The sequence below is a fragment of the Musca vetustissima genome, unplaced genomic scaffold (assembly GCF_032173495.1).
Source record: "Musca vetustissima isolate MV318-11 ecotype Yass unplaced genomic scaffold, APGP_CSIRO_Mvet_v1 utg10292, whole genome shotgun sequence".
In the NCBI taxonomy this organism is placed as follows: Eukaryota; Metazoa; Arthropoda; class Insecta; order Diptera; family Muscidae; genus Musca; species Musca vetustissima.
Genome location: NW_026880106.1, coordinates 40,919 through 63,930, shown reverse-complemented (window position 1 = coordinate 63,930; position 23,012 = coordinate 40,919). Strand labels below are relative to the sequence as shown.

At 31.0% G+C, this 23,012-nt stretch overlaps 1 protein-coding gene across 1 annotated transcript; it reads left to right on the top strand.

Moving 5' to 3' along the window:
* Nucleotides 1–3,250: 3,250 nt before the first annotated feature.
* Nucleotides 3,251–17,657, top strand: LOC133325490 (TRPL translocation defect protein 14). Its single transcript, XM_061534233.1, has 10 exons — nt 3,251–3,332; nt 7,437–7,504; nt 8,700–8,737; nt 8,808–8,845; nt 15,687–15,815; nt 15,881–16,017; nt 16,298–16,511; nt 16,576–16,906; nt 16,974–17,155; nt 17,565–17,657. Exons 1-10 carry the CDS (start codon nt 3,281–3,283, stop codon nt 17,645–17,647), a joined length of 1,272 nt encoding a protein of 423 aa, XP_061390217.1. The 5' UTR covers nt 3,251–3,280; the 3' UTR covers nt 17,648–17,657.
* The last annotated feature ends 5,355 nt before the right edge of the window (nt 17,658–23,012 follow it).

Here is a 23,012-nt window from a genome sequence, read left to right as displayed (position 1 = left end):
TTTTCATTTAGAATAGGTTTTGAAAAAAGCAAAACTACAAATTGCTATGACTTGCTATATGAATGTTACCAACAGCTTGATAAGGTTACCTGAGCGAGCGATTTTGAAATGTTTTGAAAAATATAAAAAATATATTCTAAAACTCCTTGTACATTAGAACTTTTTACCGGGTTAACCTACTTTATGAGGATTTATTTGACGTATATGCAAAGGAATTGACAATTGAAACCCACTGGGTTAACGAAATCCGGTTAAATGTAAACGTACTATAAATTCCATTTGTTTAAAGATGAATTGGTAAGGAGACATTTTTGTTTTGTGAATGAATATATCTTGATTTATATTTCAAGAAGAAAAGAAATCCCGACATTCCATTTATTTTTCGCGTTTTTGGTAAAATGTTAAAAATATACATATTCTTGCATTTGTTTTTATTTGTTTTGGCATTAGTTGAGTTTCTTTACTCGATATTTAGTTATATTTAGTTGAGTCCCTTTACTCCATATTTAGTAACAAACACAAAAATTATTTAAACAAAAAATTATTCAAAACATTTTTTTAATTTGCAAAATTTAATTTGAAATTAAATTGTATAAAAATTACAGAAAATTGAAGAAAATTCGTAAGTAATGCAAAGATTTATTAAATTAGAAACTAATTCTTTATATTTTTAACCCTTTGAGCCCCGAATTTTTTCCCGCAATCTTAGAACAAATTTCTGTTCACAGATTTAATGCAACTATCCTAAATAGGATAGGCACAAAATTTGACATCGATATATCCTTGCATTCGGGAGATACAGTACATTCTTTCGGAAAAATTAAAGTCCAATATCAAGAAAACCAAATGCAAAATCGTCAGAAAAATCATTTTAAATTATTCTCTGTATTCAATTTTACAAGAATCAAAAATAATTCTGAGGGTAGAATTTTTACAATTTGAATACGAAGCGATTTAAATAATTTGGACTGTATACACAAATTAGTACTGTACATAAATTTACCCTCTTCTCTATATTGAAAAGCTCATAACTTTACCAAATTTTTGAATTTTTTTGATTTTTCTTTTTATATGTGTCGTCCATAATTATGTCTTTACATATGAAATCCAAATAATACATATCTACTAGCTGCATATAAAATATAAGCTCTAAAACATTTTGTTGCCTGTGGGCAACATTGGGCCACAAAGGGTTAAACAAGTTCCAGGAAGAGGGCAATGTATCGAGGCAAGAAGCTTAAATGTTCCCGGGGAACATACCAAATCAATAGTTCTTATATTGTTCTTTTTTAATATTAAATGCAATACAAACAATTGTGTTCGTCCTTTCTTCGTCTGTTTGTTTATTTGGCGCAAATAAAAAGTTTTTCTTGAATCAACTGTTTTTTTGCTGAATCTTACTAAATGTTGTCTGTTTACTTTTCTCAGTATTTTCGCAAAAGAGAGTAAAAACGGCTTACTCGCTGAACTAGAACTTACTGAGTAAATGTTACTGCCAAAGTAACCAGACACACCTATTATAGTCCACAAGGTAGAGGTGTATATTCCCTGATACTCTTGTACCTTATAATTTTTCCATGATTGATACCATGATACAATTATACAAGGTAGGGTAGCTTTTGTCAAAAAGGAAGAAATACACCTCTAACTTATGGCCAATAATGTCAGAAAAACTGAATGGAATGTCAGGCTTTCTTTTCAAAATCGAGGATATGATTTACATATTGTTTCATTCACAAATCATACATTCCTTCTTACAAATGCTCTACAATTCATTTTCAAACAAATCGATTTTCGAATATATTTTGTTCTCTTTTTCAAACATTACACACTCAGTCACACATTTTGTATGTATGATTTTGGCATAACAAGCCACAGTATGAAAAAACTGTAATTTATAAGTTGTTATGGCCTACCTTGAATAATTGTACCATAATTGATACCATGGTATAATAAAAGAAGGTAACGCAAGTGTTGTTGTACAAAAAACGATACAACAACCACATGGAAATTTGTTGTTGTAAGTTCTACTAGTGTCAACACATTTGACAGAAAAATGTAAACAAACAAATTATTTTTATTTTGAAAATGAAATATTTTCGAATCCTCAAAATAAAAATTGAAAAACATGAATGAAAATCTATCAAATTTATATTTCTATCGCTTCCACATCTTTCATATAATTGAGCCATTGCCACTTATATGTGTAACACATATAAAAATGCAGGGAATTGCGAGTTATTCCATGAAGAAAGATTTGCTTCCCCAAACTTTCCCAGCAGGCAGATTGAGTAAATTGAATACGGGAATACATTTAATAAAGAACAATTACAAATGGTATGCGTTCACAATTTTCCTGTTGGGTGATTTTTAAAAACATCATTTGTCAAATTCATATTGACACTAGTATTACGTTGGAATCAAAGCAGCTGGGATTTGCTGTTACCTTTTATAATTGTACCATGAATTGATACGTTGAATTTGTAATAATTATGAGATCACGTTTTTCTTCCCATCCCTGGCGAATACCTTGTACTCGCATAGAAAACAAGTATCGAGTAGTCTACATTGAATAATCAACCTTCAAGTTTTGACACATCTTGCATCGAGCTATTCTATTCGATTTGTTAACGTGCAGATGTCGATTCAACCGCAGGAAAATATTGTTATTCGTTTTGTGATGGCTGACGGTTTGCAAAAAACTTTAAAAAGAAAATGTCACATTTAGAAAAGCGTTGACGTCGTCGAGTAAAATCAAAAAATTGTTAAATAGCTTAATTCAATATATCGTTATTGTGCGAGTGCTTGTTTTAAGTGTTAGTGCATCCCATATTCGTTAATTCTTTACATGTGGTCGGTCGGTCATGCGGTGTGGTCTATAATCTACGTATAAATTGCCAAACACACAAAATAAAACAAATGTTTGTCGGAAAAAAGTTATACAATTAACAAAAAATGGTGTAGTTTGTCCCGCGAACGTTTGACATGGAATATTAACAAGCAACGGTACATTTTTCTCTAACAAAAAGAAAAAAATCAGTCTACGTAACGTACTAACCTCAAAAGCTGCCCAGACAAAACCAAAGCGGAGATTAATCACAACACTACAACTTAGTATAACCTGAGAACGCGGGGCGGAAGTGAATTTATGATGATGGCAACAACAGAATCCAGCAAGAAAGAATCACAAGAAATGGCATCCAAAGAAAACGGCAACACAAATGGGCCCACCAAAGAAACAAGGCTAGAGAATCCCCAAAAAAGTCTCAAGCTTCAGAAAATGAGCAACGGGCAGTTGGAGAAGCGTGTCTACAAAATTGTTCTTACAGGAGGTAAGAGTTGCAATGTCTATTTTATTTTCAATTTTCCTCATAAGCGGATGTATTTGTGTGATACATAAGAAATTATCTGTTTACATAGTATATTCCTCGTTCTCTTTTGCATTACTGCAGCCAACCTTTTATTCATTCAATGCAGTTTTTCAATGTCAAGGTCATAGGCTGACTACTTGTTACACACAGTATCACTATTGTTGTGGTGTTTACATTTGTGAAATTTGTAGATGCAACAAATGAAATTATTCAGAATATAATATATCTTCAATGTATACAGTGAAATTTAATAAGATTTGTTTTGTACTTTCGCGCTATACATATGATTGTAGAACTGCTAAAAATAATACCGAGCATGATTAAAATTGAAGGTTTAGAAATTCTACAAACGTTTAAATTATAAAGGAATACATAAAATTGGTTCATCATTTTGTATTAAATTCGTATAATTGGTATATTGAGTAAAATAGTGTTTTTGGTACTAGTCTTGTATAGGACCCGGACACGGATTGTTTTCTTTTTTTATTTTCACACTGATTAAAACGATATTTTTTCTTGCGGAAAACAACATTAGCGGTAATTGATGTACTTTAACTCTTTGAGTGTTCAAGAAAATCAACAACAATACTTGCACGATCCCACGAACAACAAAAGTCCAACTCGGCAAGGGATTATTAACCCAGCGACCACTGTACCAAACGAAAGCAAATCATGTCGGTGGGATTTGTATCGCGACGTTGAACAATGTCTGCTTTAGATCTGTGCGTCATTTAGGCATTTGTTAATTGAGTAAAATAGTGTTTTTGGTACAAGTTTTAAAATTTAAACGCTGATTGTCTGAACGGCCTGATTATAACGATATATTTTTTCTTGAAAACAACAATAGCGGCAATTAGTGTTATTTAACCTTTTTTGGATTCAAGATAACAATACTTACGAAAAAATCACTTCAAATTATTTTTTAAGATATTTCTAACAATAATCGAAACTGATTTTGTTTATAAAAGTCATACAATCTGTGCCAAGGTGTAATTTTTGTTTAATTTCAAAACAACTTGATATATCGGCACTATAAGGATTTACGTATTTTAAATTTTCCGGCATTCTGGGTGCAATTTTCCATTATGTTGTAGTAAGTTTCATTAGTTTCGAAATTTTGTTTACTTCTCGATGGCATAAACAAATTTTGAATTATTTTGCATGGACATTGAGCAAATTAACAATTAAGTAAAATGGTGCTTTTTTGTGAATATCCGGCACTAGTTTCCAATTGTCGGCATGTCGTATTGTAATTGAAGAAATATTGTATATGAATGAATGTTTTTATTATTTTCTTTAATAAAAGTTTTTTTTTTAAATACATTTCTTTCTTAGTTGTTTTTTCTTAAAATACATTTCTATCTTTATTGCGCCAAAAAGTAAAATTAATTGATTTATTTTATGAAAATATTACAATTATAAATTTTGCTGCCGACTTTAGGATACAGCTATTCAATACTAGGCATGACTTATACACAACTCCCTAATATTGTGTAAACTCACTCAAAATTGATTTTTTCTAAATTAGTCGGCCTTAGGAGTACTTTTTTAATCTGTTTTCTCAATATTGAGCCAAAATGATCGAAAATGTGTTTGTTTTTCACCCATATGCCTACTATAGAAAAATCACAATTTTTTTGTTCCTAAGGACGGCATCCATAAAAATAAACTAATTACAAATATTTTCTAATAATTTTAAATTCTAACAACTATGAAAAAAAATCCGGCTGAAAAATATATAATTTAAATAAAGTTACGAGTCTTTCAAAATCAGCATGCTCGCAAATTTTTTCTTAAGAAACATACATAGTGGTCAAAAAATTTTACCAGAGGTCATTTACTCTTATTTTTTTCATGTAAAAATTACATTTGTTCTGTTAAGGGTCCCATACACTATACATCATGCCGTCATGCCGATGAACCCCTTTTTATATATGTGAGATTGACTAGTGTATGACAAACTCTTCAATCACTATTCCAAAAAATCGGTTTTTGGGACAAAAATAGCATTTTGAGTCGTAAATTCAGTTGTTTTTTTATTCCGTCACTATTTTATTAATTTTGTACACAAAATTATTTACTGACAACTTTCAAAATGATTATTATTCACCAGATTGATAGGGTTTCATTTTCAAAATCAAAACTATTTCGATTTTCTTCATGCCCCAGTAGATAGTGTCTTGCAGACAACATTAACGAATCGTGCAAGACAATGGCAATTCCTTGAAGACACTTTGCAGACAACAATGTGAGATCCTTGACGAAATTTTCACACAAGTGTCACAGTATTCATGCAAGACAACTTGGGCGACAAGGTAAGCGAAGTTGTCGTTGACGACAACTTCGGCGACAAAACTCCCTACTTTTCGTTGACGACTATGTCGTTTACACAGTCGTTGGCGACTGAATACCCATTGTCATCAATCATACCCCATTAAAAATTCAAATAAAAATATATATATATACATTTTCAATTTATATTTTTATAGCATGTAATTTATTATATAACATTGCATTTACGTTTATAATAATATAAATAAACACATTGCATTATAAGTTGTCGAGATGATTTTCTCCATTTTAACATCGTCTGTAAAGAAACAACAACATTAAAACGCTTTAAAATATGAAACATCTTTCAGATATTACTTACAATATTTCACCAATTGTCATTTATTTGCCCCATCCTAAGAGCAAAAGAAAGCATTTAAGAAATGATACAAATAATTATATATTCAGTTAAACTTACCTATTTTAACCGAGATTCTTAATTCTTATATATTTAAAGTTAACTTAAATTTCTTATATGTATGTTTTTTCAGAAACATTTTTCTCTTCGTTTCTGTCAATATTTCATAGTACACTCGATTCAGACTATTTTTGTTTTGTTTTCATATTTCGAGAAGAACGACATTTTCGACGACATATCATGTGTTTAGTCATGAATGAAAATTCCATAAATTTCGTCAACGTTTCGTCAATGAAATTGTCACGCAAGAGAGTATTTTCTACTGGGGCATTGTGTGTGTCACACATACATAAATAAACTTTCAAAAAATAACACATACTATGATAAATGCTGTACGGCATGATGTATAGTGTATGGAGTCCATTAGTGAAACTAGAAATTGAAACTCTGCTTTTGAACTTCTACAAAAAGGCATCCAAACTACCATGTTATGTCTTTTTTTTATTATTTTTGCCGTCACTGTACATATCCCATTTCAGTTATGCCGAACTTCTCACATAAACACTGAATGTTTATAGATTAGCAGTATTTGTCCGGCATTTAAGGTTTCCCTTATTGTTATATTCAATATCATGCCATGCATTGCATTGCATGCCATAGTAATAGTTGAATTTGAAGTAAAAACTAATTATAAAAATATTTACATTAATATTGTAATTTAGCATATATGGGGGTTTAAGTTTTCAAACTTCCCTTACTTAAATTGAAATAATCCTTGAATACTAAAACCTAATGTACATCATTTCGTTATTTAGTGTGATAATGCGTTTGCTAATTATTTATATTAATGCGCTTATATTTAATATCTTATGTGTTTTAACCATTTATGGTTATTATTTTTGTAATCAACAACACATATCAAAAGAAAAAAACTAAAGAAATAAAACTTTAGATCTATTCAATATATATTTGTATAGTACCCATCTGTGCGAACAGTCCAAGTTATTTATAGCGCTCTGTACTCTAAATGATTTTTTTTTTAATTTGGATAGAAATCCTAAATAATAATTTTATGTGATTTAAATTAAATTAATTAATTTTTGGAGTAGTTCATGTACTGTTGTTTATGATATGAGTTGTTGGACATTGTTTGTTGTTTATGGACATTTGGGCTAGGTTCTCGTTTATGAAATAAAATTAAATAAATAAATTGTTTGGAAATATCCTCGAAATTGTATGAACATATGGATTTTTACAATTATATAATCATCTAAATTTTTGTAGAGTTGGTCCATCAAATAAAAAAGTAACTTCTTAAAAAATTAGAATTTTTAACACCATACAACGATATTAAATTTTTTACTTTTCCTTTCTAGGTCCTTGTGGTGGCAAAACAACTGGCCAATCTCGTCTGTGCACATTTTTCGAAAATCTCGGTTGGAAGGTATGTAGCATAAACACTTAAGAGTGAATTTTTTAATTACAAAATACATGTTTATTGAATTAAAAACGCTAATATTGAATCCCAAATAAAATGAGTATAATTACGACTATAAACTTTCGACCGTAGTATTTACATTTACGACACAGTAACATAACATAAATATTCATTTTTGGATTAGTTTATATTACTATTTAAAGTACTTTAGTGTTGCAAATTTTATGCAACGCGCGCGTGTCAATCGTATGTATTGATATTGTCATCTTAAGAATTCCTATTTTAGTATTTCCATATACTGAAATTAAATAAACTATATATCCATATGATGATTCACATGTGATATAATTTCTATATAACCATTCATATGCAATTATTAGGACAGGGCGTCTCTTAACCCTACGGTCAATAGCCAAAAAAGTATACGTAGATCAATAACCGTGGTACATTTGTACCCATCCAAAGATAGCTCTGTAACTCATTAAAAAATTGGACTATCGTGTCCCTGTATACCAAGGGAAAACCAGGGTAGTTTCTGACTTCCACGAGTCGTCCTAATGGCCCCTTGTTGTCTAGGGCCACAAAAATTTGCAGAGGGGTTGAGGAACACCTAAATAAGATCCCAATAAAAAAATAACTAAAAAGCTTAACCCTTTCGAAAGCTATAACGAATTTACTATGATTGTTTTAGATAGATTATCATTTAAGCACGGATTTAAGTATATATTATTTTAATGTATATATAATTTTGAGTTCCTACATCTAGATCAGATCCGTATAACTAATTTCAAACAAGAAACCTCACGATAGTCCAATTTTTAATGAGCTATCTTTGGATGGGTACAAATGTACCACGGTTATTGATCTACGTAGGTAATAACTTTAAAAAATTATAAAAATTATATATATGGAAAATATTTATAATTTTTTTCTTCGTTTATGTGTGAAAATACCTCATGAATGATTCCTCAAAATTTGATCCAAATATCTCCATAATTAAAAATTTTATAGCATTTTTATTCAAAAAAAGGTACAAATGTATCCGGTTATTGACCGTAGGGTTATGTACATTGATTGTTAAAAATGCAACAGGAAAATACTACAACATGTGTATTTTAGAAATATCGTTGCGCGAAAATTTTTATTAGTTTTTTTTTAAACTTTATATAATATTTATGCACTTTATAATTAATATTTTCAGGTGTTCAGAGTACCTGAAACTGCTACTGTCCTACTCAGGTAATATTTCATTTTAATTAATTTGGTGCTAACTTTGCTAAATTGCACATATTTCACATTATGCTTACAGTGGTGGTGTCAAGTTTTCCGATCTCACTGAAAAAGAAGGTAAATCGTTAATGTTCATTTTTTGTTTATAGAAAATATTGTTTACAAATTAATGTTCTTCATACGAACGCTTCAAATAATTCAATATAGAATACAAGAAGTCAGAGACGCAACTGCAAATTTAATAATTAAAGAAAAATATGTAGTCATCCCGCTGAACGTACACATCTACATAATAACAACAAAATTTTACTGTTTTAATTTTGTTTTTATAACAAGCCAATTTCCAGTGCTTTAAAAAGTTATTTACCTTTTTCTTATCTTTCCAAATAATTGTTAGTAAAATTTGTCAATTGTGATATTTGTCTTCTTCTAATTCACTTTGCGTGTTTGCGTATAATTTAATTAAGTTTGATTTGTTTGACTAAATATATACAAATTGACATTTGCCGTTTTTTTATATGACATAACCTATTACAAAAATTGTCTGTGGAAGTACAATCGAATAAAGGGGTAGGTATTGCTATATCAAAATGTGACTTGGCGTAATGTACTCAAGTAGTACGAAATAAATGTAAAACTTTCGTTATGATTGGGACATACAATTTCATTCGTTCGTCACCCATTTTCTTGTTGTGTGGTATTTTATTTAGAAACAAGAACGAAATGGGGCTATTTCTTATCGGACTATCTCTTTAACCAGGCACGAGGACAGTGTCACGAAATTAATTTCCATCATGATTATAAGAATAGGTTAGTGTGTATTTGTGTACACGTCCAAAATGGAAATGATAAGAACGTTTTTGGCAATATAAAGTGACTGGTTCGTGTCACATGTTTTATATTTCTTATATTTTGCTATTGTCTGATAATTGTTTAAGATATCGATTGCGTTTTTTTGTATTAACATTCTTGGGTAATAATTTTACGTATTTAGCACCTTCAACACCATCAACCTTTACGTACAAAAATCTTCCTTTTGCCGCACCGGAGCACAGTCTTATAGATCTGACGGCATCTTGTCCGCGATGTTTGGCGAACGCTGCCTCAAAACCAAATGGCAGCGAAGGTGAGTGTACTAACGCTCTACACAGAGGAAAGGCATACGTTTGTGTTACTGCAATTTGCACTTTTGTTCCCAAACATCTGTTATATTGTAATATCTTCACAAAACTACAGATAATGCTTTCGTACTTTTGTCAATTTGTCTACGTTCACATTTATATTCATGTATGTATACATACCAATGCGCAGACCGCTATTTTGTTCACATTTTATATGTAAAGCACTGCTACATAATGCATGAAAGCAATATTTATTTTTTGAATTATGACATCCAAACACGAGACTTTTTTGTAGCAACTCATTTTTTAATTTCGCTAGAAAAGTATATTATTAATTATTGTTTGGAATCAATACCAACTTTTTTATATAAGTAGAGGTTTGATAATAAGGCATTCGAGTTCGTTCGTTTCGTATTTTACAGAAACGAACTTTTAGATTTTCTTTTAAAAAATAAGAAATCCGCATGTCCCAGCTTCATATATCATGAAACATAAATAACTTGTATTGGCAATACGCAGAATTCGCAAGAGCACATACTGACATACTAACATATCTACATTAGGGTTATGTTTTGTTTTTTTCAAAAATAATTTGCAGCATCGGGAATAAATGAGAATTTGCCTATTAATGACAAAAATTGTAATTTAGTTTTCTTAAAAAAGGTTAATTTTTATTTTTAATCATACATACCCAAGTTGGAAAAAAGTAACAATTTTTATAACTTATGAGAACAAAATTAGAAATTGGTCATAGAAATCAATGAATATGTGACGGGAGCTGATACCGTTTTCCAATTAAATCCATTTCGTGAGATACAGATTGCTATGTCACTTTTAAATGATTTCGTGGGTGAGTTTTTTTTTAATAGAATCACCTAATCATTAAGATTTTATCTAATCTTTCGTAAAAACACATTAAAATATAATACAGGGATAAAGGTTGCAAAACCGTCATAACCCTAATGTACGTATTACGAGTACATTTGTTACATGACTGTAAATGTTAAAAACTATATATTAATTTTATTTAAGTTTATAATATACTGTTAATTGTTATACTTTGTTGTCAAAAATATCGCGTGAAATTTAGATTTACAATTTTCATCGTCGTTACGAAATTTAATTGGATATAAGCTATTAATTTAATGTCACATTTGCTTTATATTTTATACACATATACATTTTTCCATTATACATTCATATACAAACATTAATAAGTAATCGAGCACAAAATATAGGACGGGAGCATTATTTCTGTATTTTCTTATCTTAGCTATCTTTTGAAACGAAAACATAAACACACAGAGAACACAATGTGAATAGCGCAAATTTATTTTTATATACGTTGTTGTGTACAAAATTAGAAAACCTTCTAGAATTTGCCATATACATATCGAGTATTTACAGGAATTAGGTTGAATTTACTGTTCGTATAATATGGTTGGGTTAAAATATAAAAAAAAACACAGACACAAATTGATTTAATTTTAATATATCAAATTTTTATTTCAATAATTTATCTTCTTAATCAACCCAATGATTTGAAACTTATATATGTATGTGCACACATACCAAGACGTACATATATTTACGTCTAAATATTTTAAAGTATGTATCGCATAGAATATATGTCTTTCGTTTGCAAACAAGTAGAAGGCGGCAAATACTCGGTAAACAAATGCCAACAACAACATTATTTGAATGTACAGTAAAACAAGTTTATAATAAACTCTTTGGGACCGAGAATTTAGTGTAATATTCATAATGAGAAAATAAAATTATGTATAGCAATGGCGATTTCGGTGGAGCTATAAAGTCTCAAATTAATTCTGAACATGTGTATCTCGTATACAAATACAAGTAAACATAATCATATTAATGTTTACAAATGGTATAAACTTAAATTAGCATATTTCGTTTTTAAACTAGTAATATGAATATTTAATATTGTATCAATTTGAATAAACTTCGTCGTAATTATTTTATTGGTCATCGACCTATACTAAATTTGCATACACTCAGTGAATGGCAAAATATCAGATGTTGGAATTAGTTCCAATTTGGAAAAATGAACAAAGAATGAAATTCCAATCACATCGTATATTAACAAACTTATGATATTCTTGTTTTCAAATAACATTGAATAACGGCAATCGATTCCTTTAGCGTTTTTGGATAAGAGTTGTCTTACACATATTTGTCATTATACAGTAATATAGTATTTATTTTTTACATTTGTTTAGTAATCATCTTGTAGATATTCGATATAACGTCGTAATTGTTTAATCTAATTAGGACAAAGTGTCAAGTTATCGTCTGTTCTGCTATGTAATCGGTCATAACAAGCCATAATAAGATTAAAGGAAACAAAAACAAAATAGCTAATTTATACCACTAGGAAACGTATTCCAATACAGTTTATACGGTCAAAACGACGAAATTGGTCGCTATGCGCAATGGAGCCAATTTAGCACTTTTAGTGTCTGTCTGTACATTATAATTTGTAAACACGATACACGTCACAGTTATGAACCAATTGACATACAATTTTGCATGTAGTACCGGTTCTGACCCCTATTGCTTTTCGTAACGATGAAATGGACCAAAAACTTTATTTTGTCTGTTTTTCTGGCCGCTATAGAGTCTACAATTATTACCCGAAAAGCACGAAACTTTACATGGGGAAGGGATTTAGCAAGCAATAGACATCGCTGTTTTGATGAAGATCGGTCAATATTTAGCAAGTCAAAATGACCAATACTTTTATGTGCAAAATTCATCATTACAGTATTCGAGAGCAAAATCTTTTAGAATTTACGGAAGAAATATGATTATGATCAAAATTTCAACCCCACACTGTGATAAGACTTGGCATTCCATTTCCATTAATTTTTCGCGATAATTTTTTAATTTATAATATCAACACAAAGGAATACTAAGAGGTCTATTATATATGTATTGTTTGATTAGATTCTATGCAATAAAGAATTCATAACTAGAACTTAATCGAAAAAGAAATTAAATCAAAATATAATATTTATAAGTGGCTCCCAGGCATATGAATATTGTATATAAAAATTTAAAAAAAAAAATAAATAAAATCATGGGATAACCCTATAAGCGATCAGCCTTTTTTATTTATCTCGTTAGTTTTTGCTTAAATTTATGATAAGAGTATGAAAATAGTTTAAGACTGTTGGAACGATAGTTCCAAATAAGATAGACTCTAACAAGATATGAATGTTCATAAATTGAAGAGTGAACCAAAGGAATATCGATTTAAATATTGCGCTTAAAACAAATAATAGAGTACACATATCGTATTATTTTCCTGAATATTCCTTCTATTTCATCAATATGACCAAGTTCCTGAATAAATTTCAATGCCGTAATAATTAATATCATCATTAAGGAAAAAGCCAGTCGAATCCTCACAAATCTGGGGGTACATGCTCTGAGGATATACCGTCTTCTCAATATCAGACAAATTTTGTTTGAGGGTGCTTTTATATGAAATTTAAAATTAAGATTGGAGTCCAGTATAACTCCAAGATATTTCAGGGAATCAGTAAATTCAATTCGAACATTATTGACATACAGTACAGGATAAAGTATCTGACGATTTCTGGAATGGAAAAATTATACATTTTGTTTTAAACGGATTAATTTGAAGTTGATTACGAACCATTTGATTAGATATATTATATAAGTGGGAGTTTATGCTATATTCAGAAGAACCAGATTCAAATAAAGGAAAATGTCATCTGCAAAGACAAAGGGCTTATAAATCTGACTTTGTTAATTTCGTCAAGTTACCTTCCCTCTTGTTATTGTACCATGGTTCATAGTATAGGTATATCTATGCCTTGTTTTCAATCTCGCATCTTAAAATTACAACTTTTCTAGAGATATAAACTTTTCTAGAGATTTAATAAAAATTAAATGATTTTAATTAATAATATCATTGGCAAACTATCATGATATGAATGGTAGTCAGCTGGAATCAGTTGGTGATAGTAGAGACCTGTAGTAAAATGCCATTATTGTGCAGACTTGTTGTCTCAATTTACAGTTAGCAAACATGTGTCATTTAAAGGTCAAAAATTAATAACGGGTGGGTCACCTTTTCAGTGCCTGGACGAATTGCTTATGAATAATTGATGAATACTCCTATGCATTCGTTCGTCTTTTACATTGTGTCTACTCCAGTTAATTCCCTGACGTTTACGTGTTTTTTAATACAAAAGAAGATGCTTTGTCGGACAAATCGGAGTTAGTTTTGGGATGGTATTCATTTTTAATTGCTGAACAATCTGATCGGAATTCACTAATACAAAATGGGATGTAAACATGATTGTAAATACACAATCACAGAGTTATTAAGAGAAACACCAAGTGTTATACCTAACTCGCGGAAGGCGTCGTTTTAACGCTCAATCAAGAACGTAAACATGTCTTTATACTCGATATTGATTGTTTTACGATATGTTATTGAACATACGTCATTAAAAAAACTTACTTTCACATGAATGAATTATTAAGACTGATTTCGTTCAATGAAATTCACGTGTCTTAATTTATTAATATTGTGCAGTTGTTGTCAATTAAAGATTGTTTCTACGTTTATTTTTGCGTGTTGCGTAGTTCCATTTATTGATACTAAATTACTCAATGAGAAAAAGAATGTATATAAAGACGCATGAACTTTTAAAATAAAAGGAATAATTATTTACAACATATGTTGTATTTTTTCTACTGGAATATACATTACTTTGAATTTTCCATTAGAACCACACTGAGGGTCATTACTATGATTTCTTAAGTTAATAAATTGGTTGAAATCAATTTCAATACATAAAAAGAGTTAAAAGGTCATTAAGATCGGCCGGACCAAACTCTTCCACCTTCATGGAGATATTGAAAATATCTTAAATCAAGTCTTTCAGGCGAAAACGAAATAACAAATTCTGAGACCCCCTGGTTGGTTGGACTAGGACCTTGCATATAACGAAAATAAAGCTTGGCTGTCTGAAATCCTCAAAATACCGGTAGTGGGGTTACCACCAGTCAAGTCAATTTGATTGAAAAACGTTTCTAATTTCCCCAAAATACCGAATTTTTGGGGGAACAGTTTCATGGGGTCTACCCCTATACATGGATCATTATTTAAACATTTTTTGTTTGTAGGATTTCGAAAACGTGCCCACCATTCTCACACTACATAATAATATTTGGGTTCACCGTTATATGGAGACTATGATTTCGAAAACGTGCCCACACTACTTAATAATATTTGGGTTCACCGTTATATGGAGACTATCCAAATGAGTGGTCCAATATGGATATTTTTGGTAGAAAGAGATGCTACTCAATAAGCATTCGCAGTAGCAAATTAATGCCAAATTGGCAGAACTCTCCAAAATACCGAAAAATTCGGGGGCTATCCTAAAAAGTGGGACTGTATTGATAATTTCCAATAACAAGATTTACTACACAATGAGGACTCAAAATACCGAATTACAGTCAATTCAGGTGAAAAATGTGTCAGAAAAAAAAAACATTTCTATGCTATATATATATATATTGCGTTCGCTGTAAAATTGGTCGATTGTAACTAGTTGTTAACCAATTATAAAATATTCTTTTTATTTTGGTCTTCGTCATAATGACAAATACAGGAAAATTTCAAGCATAAGCAAGCAGTGTCATTGTCAAGAAAAGCTTTGTTGTATTCTAACATTGAATTATGTGTTCATTGTTTTTATTTGGCGGCATTATAACATTTTAACTCCTTTATTTTATTAATATTTTTGCAATTGATCTTAATTTCTTTGTAGCATACAAATTTCAAGAAAACTTGATACGTACAATGATACAGATTGAAAATACATATTTTGAATTAGGCAAATCCAGTACCCGTAACTGTTTGATTATATGTGATCGGGGAGTAATGGATGCAAGTGCATGTAAGTCCTATTATAATGTCCCACTATAGGCACATCTAAATGATTATGTCTACTAATAATTGCAGATATTTCCAAAGAAAAGTGGGAGAAAATGATGGCGTCCAACAATTGGAATCCTATTGAAATGCGAGACAACCGTTACAATCAAATTTTGCACTTGGTGTCAGCAGCTAATGGTGCAGAAGAGTTTTACACCACCGAAGTAAGTATTACTATGAGACACATGACCGAAAATTCAATGAGAAATAGATTGTAGTTGGAGGCGCCATACTCATTTAAATATAATGTTAGCAATATTGTTTTGAATTAAATAATTTTGTTCTTTTGTTTTCAAAGAAAATGAAAAAGCTATTTAAGGTAATAACAATGAATTAAAAAGGATTATCCTTAGTTACGCTTTATTGCTAGCATCTTTGGGCATTGAATTTAGTTTAAATAAATGTTTAGGCTGGAGATTAATGTTTTTTGTATCTTTTTTAAAGGAACACGCGTGTCGGTCCGAAGGCGTCGAATTGGCTCGTGAACTTGATTATAAATCGGCCGCAGCTTGGGTTGGACATCCTTATTTCGATGTTATTGATAACTCTACAAATTTCGAGACAAAAATGAATCGCATGATAGAAAGCGTTTGTCAAAAACTAGGTATTGATATAGGTGATCGTCTACAAGCGACCTCTAGAAAACTCAAATTTTTGGGTAAGTCACAAACTCGGCAACGACAGCGACAAATTGGTATATTAACTGAATTATTATTTTACAGTTGCCACCTTGCCACCCGATTCGGAATTTCCTCCGTTCCAAGATTTCGATGTTGAACATCACTACTTACAGTCTTCTGGGCCTAAAGTCCAGGCAAGACTTCGTAAGCGCGGACAGAATAATCACTGGAGCTATATACACACAATCCGTCGACCAAATGTACATGGTCAATCTCGTATCGAGGTAAAAACACAATTGACTCAGCGTGATTACATAAATTTATTAGCTCAGCGTGATGATGCTCACTTTACGATTTACAAGAAGCGTCGCTGTTTCTTAGTCAATAATCAATATTTCCAATTGGACATATATAAGGAACCCAGTCACCCAAGGTAAGAGACCTCAGAGTATTGACATGTTTTATGACACTTACTATTAAATGTGTAATACTTGTTACAGGTGCAAGGGATTAATTCTCTTGGAAACGTATTCTTCACTATCTGGCGAGGCTTTACTAAATTGTCTGCCAAAATTCTTAAACATAGTGAAGGAGGTTACAGGCGATCCAGATTATTCCATGTTTAATTTATCCTTGAAAGAGGATTGGAGTATCACGAAAAAATTTTGCCATTCTTTACATGGTAAGGAAAATTGCAATCATGTTAATGGACAAAACGGTGCATCCTCGTAAATGTTAATTTATTTACATGTAAAATAACAAACTATCATGCTATTATTAGTATATCAACGAGGCGGCGAGTTTGTTTTTTTTTTTCTTTGTATGAGCTAAAACTTGTTTCTTTACATACCTCATTTTACGAACTCAATGAAATGTGTTTTGTATTATTTATTACTTTTTGTATGCAGAAGCTATTAGACTTGTTAGTCACAAAGAGTACTTAACTACTAATCCAAACTTATTACTGTAAAATTTAAAATGTTTAAAATTTCAGCTCTGTGATTTAACTAACAAATTTCTTCGGTATTTCGTTTCTGTTCTCAATATACATTTGGGTCCATTATTCTTATATTTTTGTATTTTTATTATAGAGGACTGTTCCGGTTACAAATCAAAGCAGCCTAGCGGAGTTTCGAATAAACAATTGGTTCTTAACGGTCATGCCAAGGGTTAGTTTTAACTTAGACTTATAATTAATAGTTTAACAAATGAATGCAATTTGCGATAGAAGTATATGACATGCAAAACTGAACTTATTAGATCAATTTAGGCTTAATTCTTTGTTTAGTAATTGAGGAGGCTCGAGCTAAGTACTTAAACTAAAACTTGATGAAGAACAATGTTTTTTTACATCCATTTGATTTAAATAACATAACAATGGTTTGACCTCATCCTCTCTTTTAGTTTAATAAAATTTCTATATTTTAATGTAAAACGAATGACAGACCTATACATTTTTATTTTTAAAAACTAGTGTATCTCCATCTTGTTCTTTGTAATAATATCGAGTGAAGTTTAGTTAACTTTTCGTACTTATATGAACGGATTCTGTTAAAATTTTGTTGAGTCGTGCAACGCCTTAGCCATTTTGTAGTGGTCTACTTAATATTTATAAAAAACCACCATTATGTTATTAATCTAAATTAACTGATTACCTAAAAGAATGAAAAATACATTTGTAATTTATGAGTCTTGTATTTTAGATATTTCATTTTACCTCGTAATAAAGCCAAATTAAAAAAGCTAAAAATATATTGTATTTTTATTATTTTATTACCGAGTCGAATGAAATTAAAATCATCATCATCAGGCACCAACGAATTTCTCGTTGGTAACGTATGCACTCCGAAAACTCATAAAAAGTAGATGTTGGTGTAATAGGTTGGCTGTTGTTGAAAGTTCCTTCCTCAAAATATTTATAGAAAATACGGAAGAAGGTAAATGAAAATATATTAACTATTAACCCTTTGAGCCCCGATTTTTTCCGCAATCTTAGAACAAATTCCTGTTCACAGATTTAATGCAACTATCCTAAATAGGATATGCCCAAAATTTGACATCGCTACACCCTTGCATTCGGGAGATACAGTACATTCTTTTGAAAAAATTAAAGTCCAATATCATAAAAACCAAATGCAAAATCGACAGAAAAATTATTTTATTTTAAATTATTCTCTATATTCATTTTTACAAGAATCAAAAATAATTCTGATGGCAGAACTCGTACAATTTGAATAAGAAGCGATTTAAATAATTTGGACTGTATACATAAATTAGTACACACAAATTTACCCTCTTCTCTACATTAAAAATCTCATAACTTTACCAAAATTGTGATTCTTTTCTTTTAATATGTGTCGAGAGGGCTTTGCTGGCAGAGATATCAGCTCGGAATGATTGACCGTATCAAACGCCTTGGAAAGATCTAAAGATCTATTGTTCCAAGCTTCTTTAACATGAACATGGATATACCGTTTGGACCAAGGGCTTTGGATGGTTTGGATTTGGAGATAATTGCCTCTACCTCGCTGGATGTAAATGATAGTTGCTGCAAGTCTCATTTAAGATTCTTGGATTTCCGGATAACTGCTCGCTTGGTTCTGTTCTACGAAGATGGATGCTCAATGAATTGGCGGCAGAACTGCAATGCACATATTTTTGGCATCAGAATGTTGGATGTTATTGAAGGAAATAGTAGGGAGATTTTTATTTCTTTTGGAACCAGATAGACTCTTAATTGTAGACCATAGCTGATTGGAATTTATATTCCAGTGGTTAAGGTGGTCTAACCATTTACAGCACCTGTGCTCAAGGACTAGAGCATCTACTTCAGCGCTAAGCTACGGGATTTTGTCGTCAGCGGAGTTGGTCGCGTTCTGTGCCAATGTGGATGCGCTGGATAGATAATTTGGTCTCATTAGAGGAATTCTGCCCGCAGTTGTGAAGCGTTTTGCCGCTTTTAGAATAGTTTCACGGAAAATCTTATAACCTTTTCTGGCACATACGGGTGGCGGCATAGGACTTCAGGAGTCTTCAATGAATTTTGTGAAGCCGTGCCAGTTGTTTTATTATAATTCATGAAAGTACGCTGATCGGGCTCCACGAAATCGCTGGGTTTCTCTACAGTGACCAGAATGGGAATATGGTCTGAATTTAAAGCGACCTTGGTTTGCCAGGAAGTGCAGGGAAGGAGCGATGGAAATGTCCGGAGAGATAGAATACCTGGCACTGACACTGGTAGAGGATTCCTCATTGATGGAAGCGAAATCGGACTCGTCTATCTGGTTTACAATAAGAATACCGCGAGGATCATTAGGAAGTTGAGAATACCATATCTCATGATGAGCGTTGAAATCACCAAGGACAATTTTATTATCTCCCTGCAGCAGATGGATGATGCTTGGATGATAACTGGCCACAATGCTGTTGACGGGCGGAATATATACATTAACAAAAGTCAGAATCGTCGGAATGAACTGAAATGCTCAAAACCTCCAGGAAAGGATCAGACTGGAAAAGAGACGGAGGGGAAGTAAGGGTATATGTATATGACATCTCGCTGGATTATGAATGCGAGACCCCTACCATGGTCTCTGTCTCGCCGAATGATGTTGTAATTCCCGGAGTAGGAATTACAACATCATTCGGAACAACTTCTGGTCAGCTTCGCAGCAATGAGGATATTGTTTTCATGAACAAAACCAGACATCAAGACATCTTCTGCCAAAAATAAAATAAATATACGCAACAAGTGTTTGTGTTTATTCGACATTTTTTCAACACAAAACTAAAAACGCGAAAAATGAATGAAAGGTTATGATTTCTTTCCAAAATCCAGTAGGGAATACTATGAAATATTTTTTTCATCCATAACAAAGTAATTACTACCAGACTAACTTGTTAAAATCATAATTTTCATTTCAATTAAACTTGAATATATTTCAATTTATTTTGAATTTATTTGACATAGTATTCAAAACAATACACACACATACACATAATATGTATTTTGATTTGATGGAACAAGCCATGGTATAATTATTACAAAGCCATAGAAACCGTAAAGACTCGACAAAATGCATTTTGATAAAATAGTTTATGAAAAAATATCCAGGGGGAATCAGGCATAACAGAGGCATGTTAACAATAAAAACGCAAATACGCGATAATGTGTCTATAAAATGTAAATAAAATTAGAGATCTGTATTCAAAAAATGTGTTTTTATTTTATAAGCTTGCGATATAGCGTTTAAAACGTTTAATATTGCTTGCTCTGTTGTTATGATATCGCACTATGTCGCGAGTTCATATAAACAGCGGCCAAAAATAGAAGGAGTTATCGTAAGTTAGTGAAATTTGGTACATGTGCTTATTATTGGCCTAAAGAGCAACTGACAAAAAATTGGGTAGGTCGGACCAAGATTTGGTATACCTCCCATATAATGGGTCTTGAGAATGCCACCCTTTTTTTGGCCTATAAAATCTTTAATATTCAAACAAATTCAATGAAAATTGGCAATTTACATTTAATTAGGCCTATAAAGCAACTGACCAAAAACTGGGTAGATCGGACCAAGATTTGAACTTTCCACAAAGGTAATTCATGTGCGACCTCTAAATTTAGATTATAAAATTATGTCTCAAATGATCTGATAAACAAGTATAATCTTCAAACTGACAATTTATTTAAAAGCTATATTTTAAAACCAATTCTCCCATATCTCCGCTTCGAATAACGTTTTTACTACTTAATTGCATATTTTATGTAAAATATTGTATTATTACTATATTCTGAATCCATTTTCTCCTTCCTATTTGACCCTCAATAACTTATTTAATTGTATACATAACATATCAAAACATTCGCTTCTAATCATTTCGTGAATATGCCATATTTTTTCATAAGGTGGTCACCAAAAAAGTTAAATAACTCTTATGACCGCAGGACTCCGCAGCTAATTTTTTTTATTCCTTAAATAACACACTTTTCACCACTCAAATAAAAAAAAATTAGAGCTAACCTTTTTTAAACTTTTTTTTTCTGCTCCACTAATTTCAAAATTTGTTTTACAAATTTGATGAACTAAGTACTACAAGTGTGGACGACTGTATACACCATATGATATCTATATACATACAAACTAAAGCGAATCCTAGTTTTTACATCCACAGCAACCAAAATAAACACTTTTATAATAACCGTTAATTTGATTATTCAAATATTTGAGCATCAGAAAAACACACCCATTTTTCGAAAATATGGTAAACAATCAGTTTATAAATAATTATCAGATTTGAACCTTTGTAGAGACAAAACTACTGGACATATCGATTTAAAATTTCATATTTATTCTAATTGGAGTATTTTCTATCAATCCTCATCAAAAAATTTGTCCTCCAAGGTACTTGGTTTTGACCATTTTTGGCCGCGGTCGTGACACTGTGTATCGTAACAACAGAGGAAAAGCCATCTATTGGAAATTGTGGACGTATCGACGTTTTTTTTTTTTTATTTTATTATTTTATTGTCACGAAAAAGCCATCTGGCCAATAAATATCGCAACATGCCAAAACTACAAAAGTGTACTTCACATTATAAAACGTATCTTATAGCTATACAGTATATATCTTAATATAAATTATGAATTCTAAGTAACAAACTTTAAAGCATATTTAAATTAATTTTACAACTAAACAGTTCATATACTAACATAATATATGGATTTTAATTAACAAACTACAAAGCAGAAAAGGCTCCCCAGCCATGTAAAAATAAAGCAGTAAAGACTATTGTTGGTAATATCTAAGCAAAAGAACTGAATAAAGTCGCATCTACCAAACAAATTAAAAAATACATTAGTCCAGCATGTAATTAACAGCAAAATCTTCAAACTTGCGTTGAAATACACTGCGCGAAAAAGAAAAATGTCGTAGTTCAACAGGAAGTTGATTCCACAAACGTGACGAACGAATAATAAAAGATCTTTCATATAAACAAGTGGAATAGCGCGGGAAAATTAACTGTAATTCCCGGTGTAGGAATTACAACATCATTCGGAACAACTTCTGGTCAGCTTCGCAGCAATGAGGATATTGTTTTCATGAACAAAACCAGACATCAAGACATCTTCTGCCAAAAATAAAATAAATATACGCAACAAGTGTTTGTGTTTATTCGACATTTTTTCAACACAAAACTAAAAACGCGAAAAATGAATGAAAGGTTATGATTTCTTTCCAAAATCCAGTAGGGAATACTATGAAATATTTTTTTCATCCATAACAAAGTAATTACTACCAGACTAACTTGTTAAAATCATAATTTTCATTTCAATTAAACTCGAATATATTTCAATTTATTTTGAATTTATTTGACATAGTATTCAAAACAATACACAAAATATGTATTTTGATTTGATGGAACAAGCCATGGTATAATTATTACAAAGACATAGAAACCGTAAAGACTCGACAAAATGCATTTTGATAAAATAGTTTATGAAAAAATATCCAGGGGGAATCAGGCATAAAAACGCAAA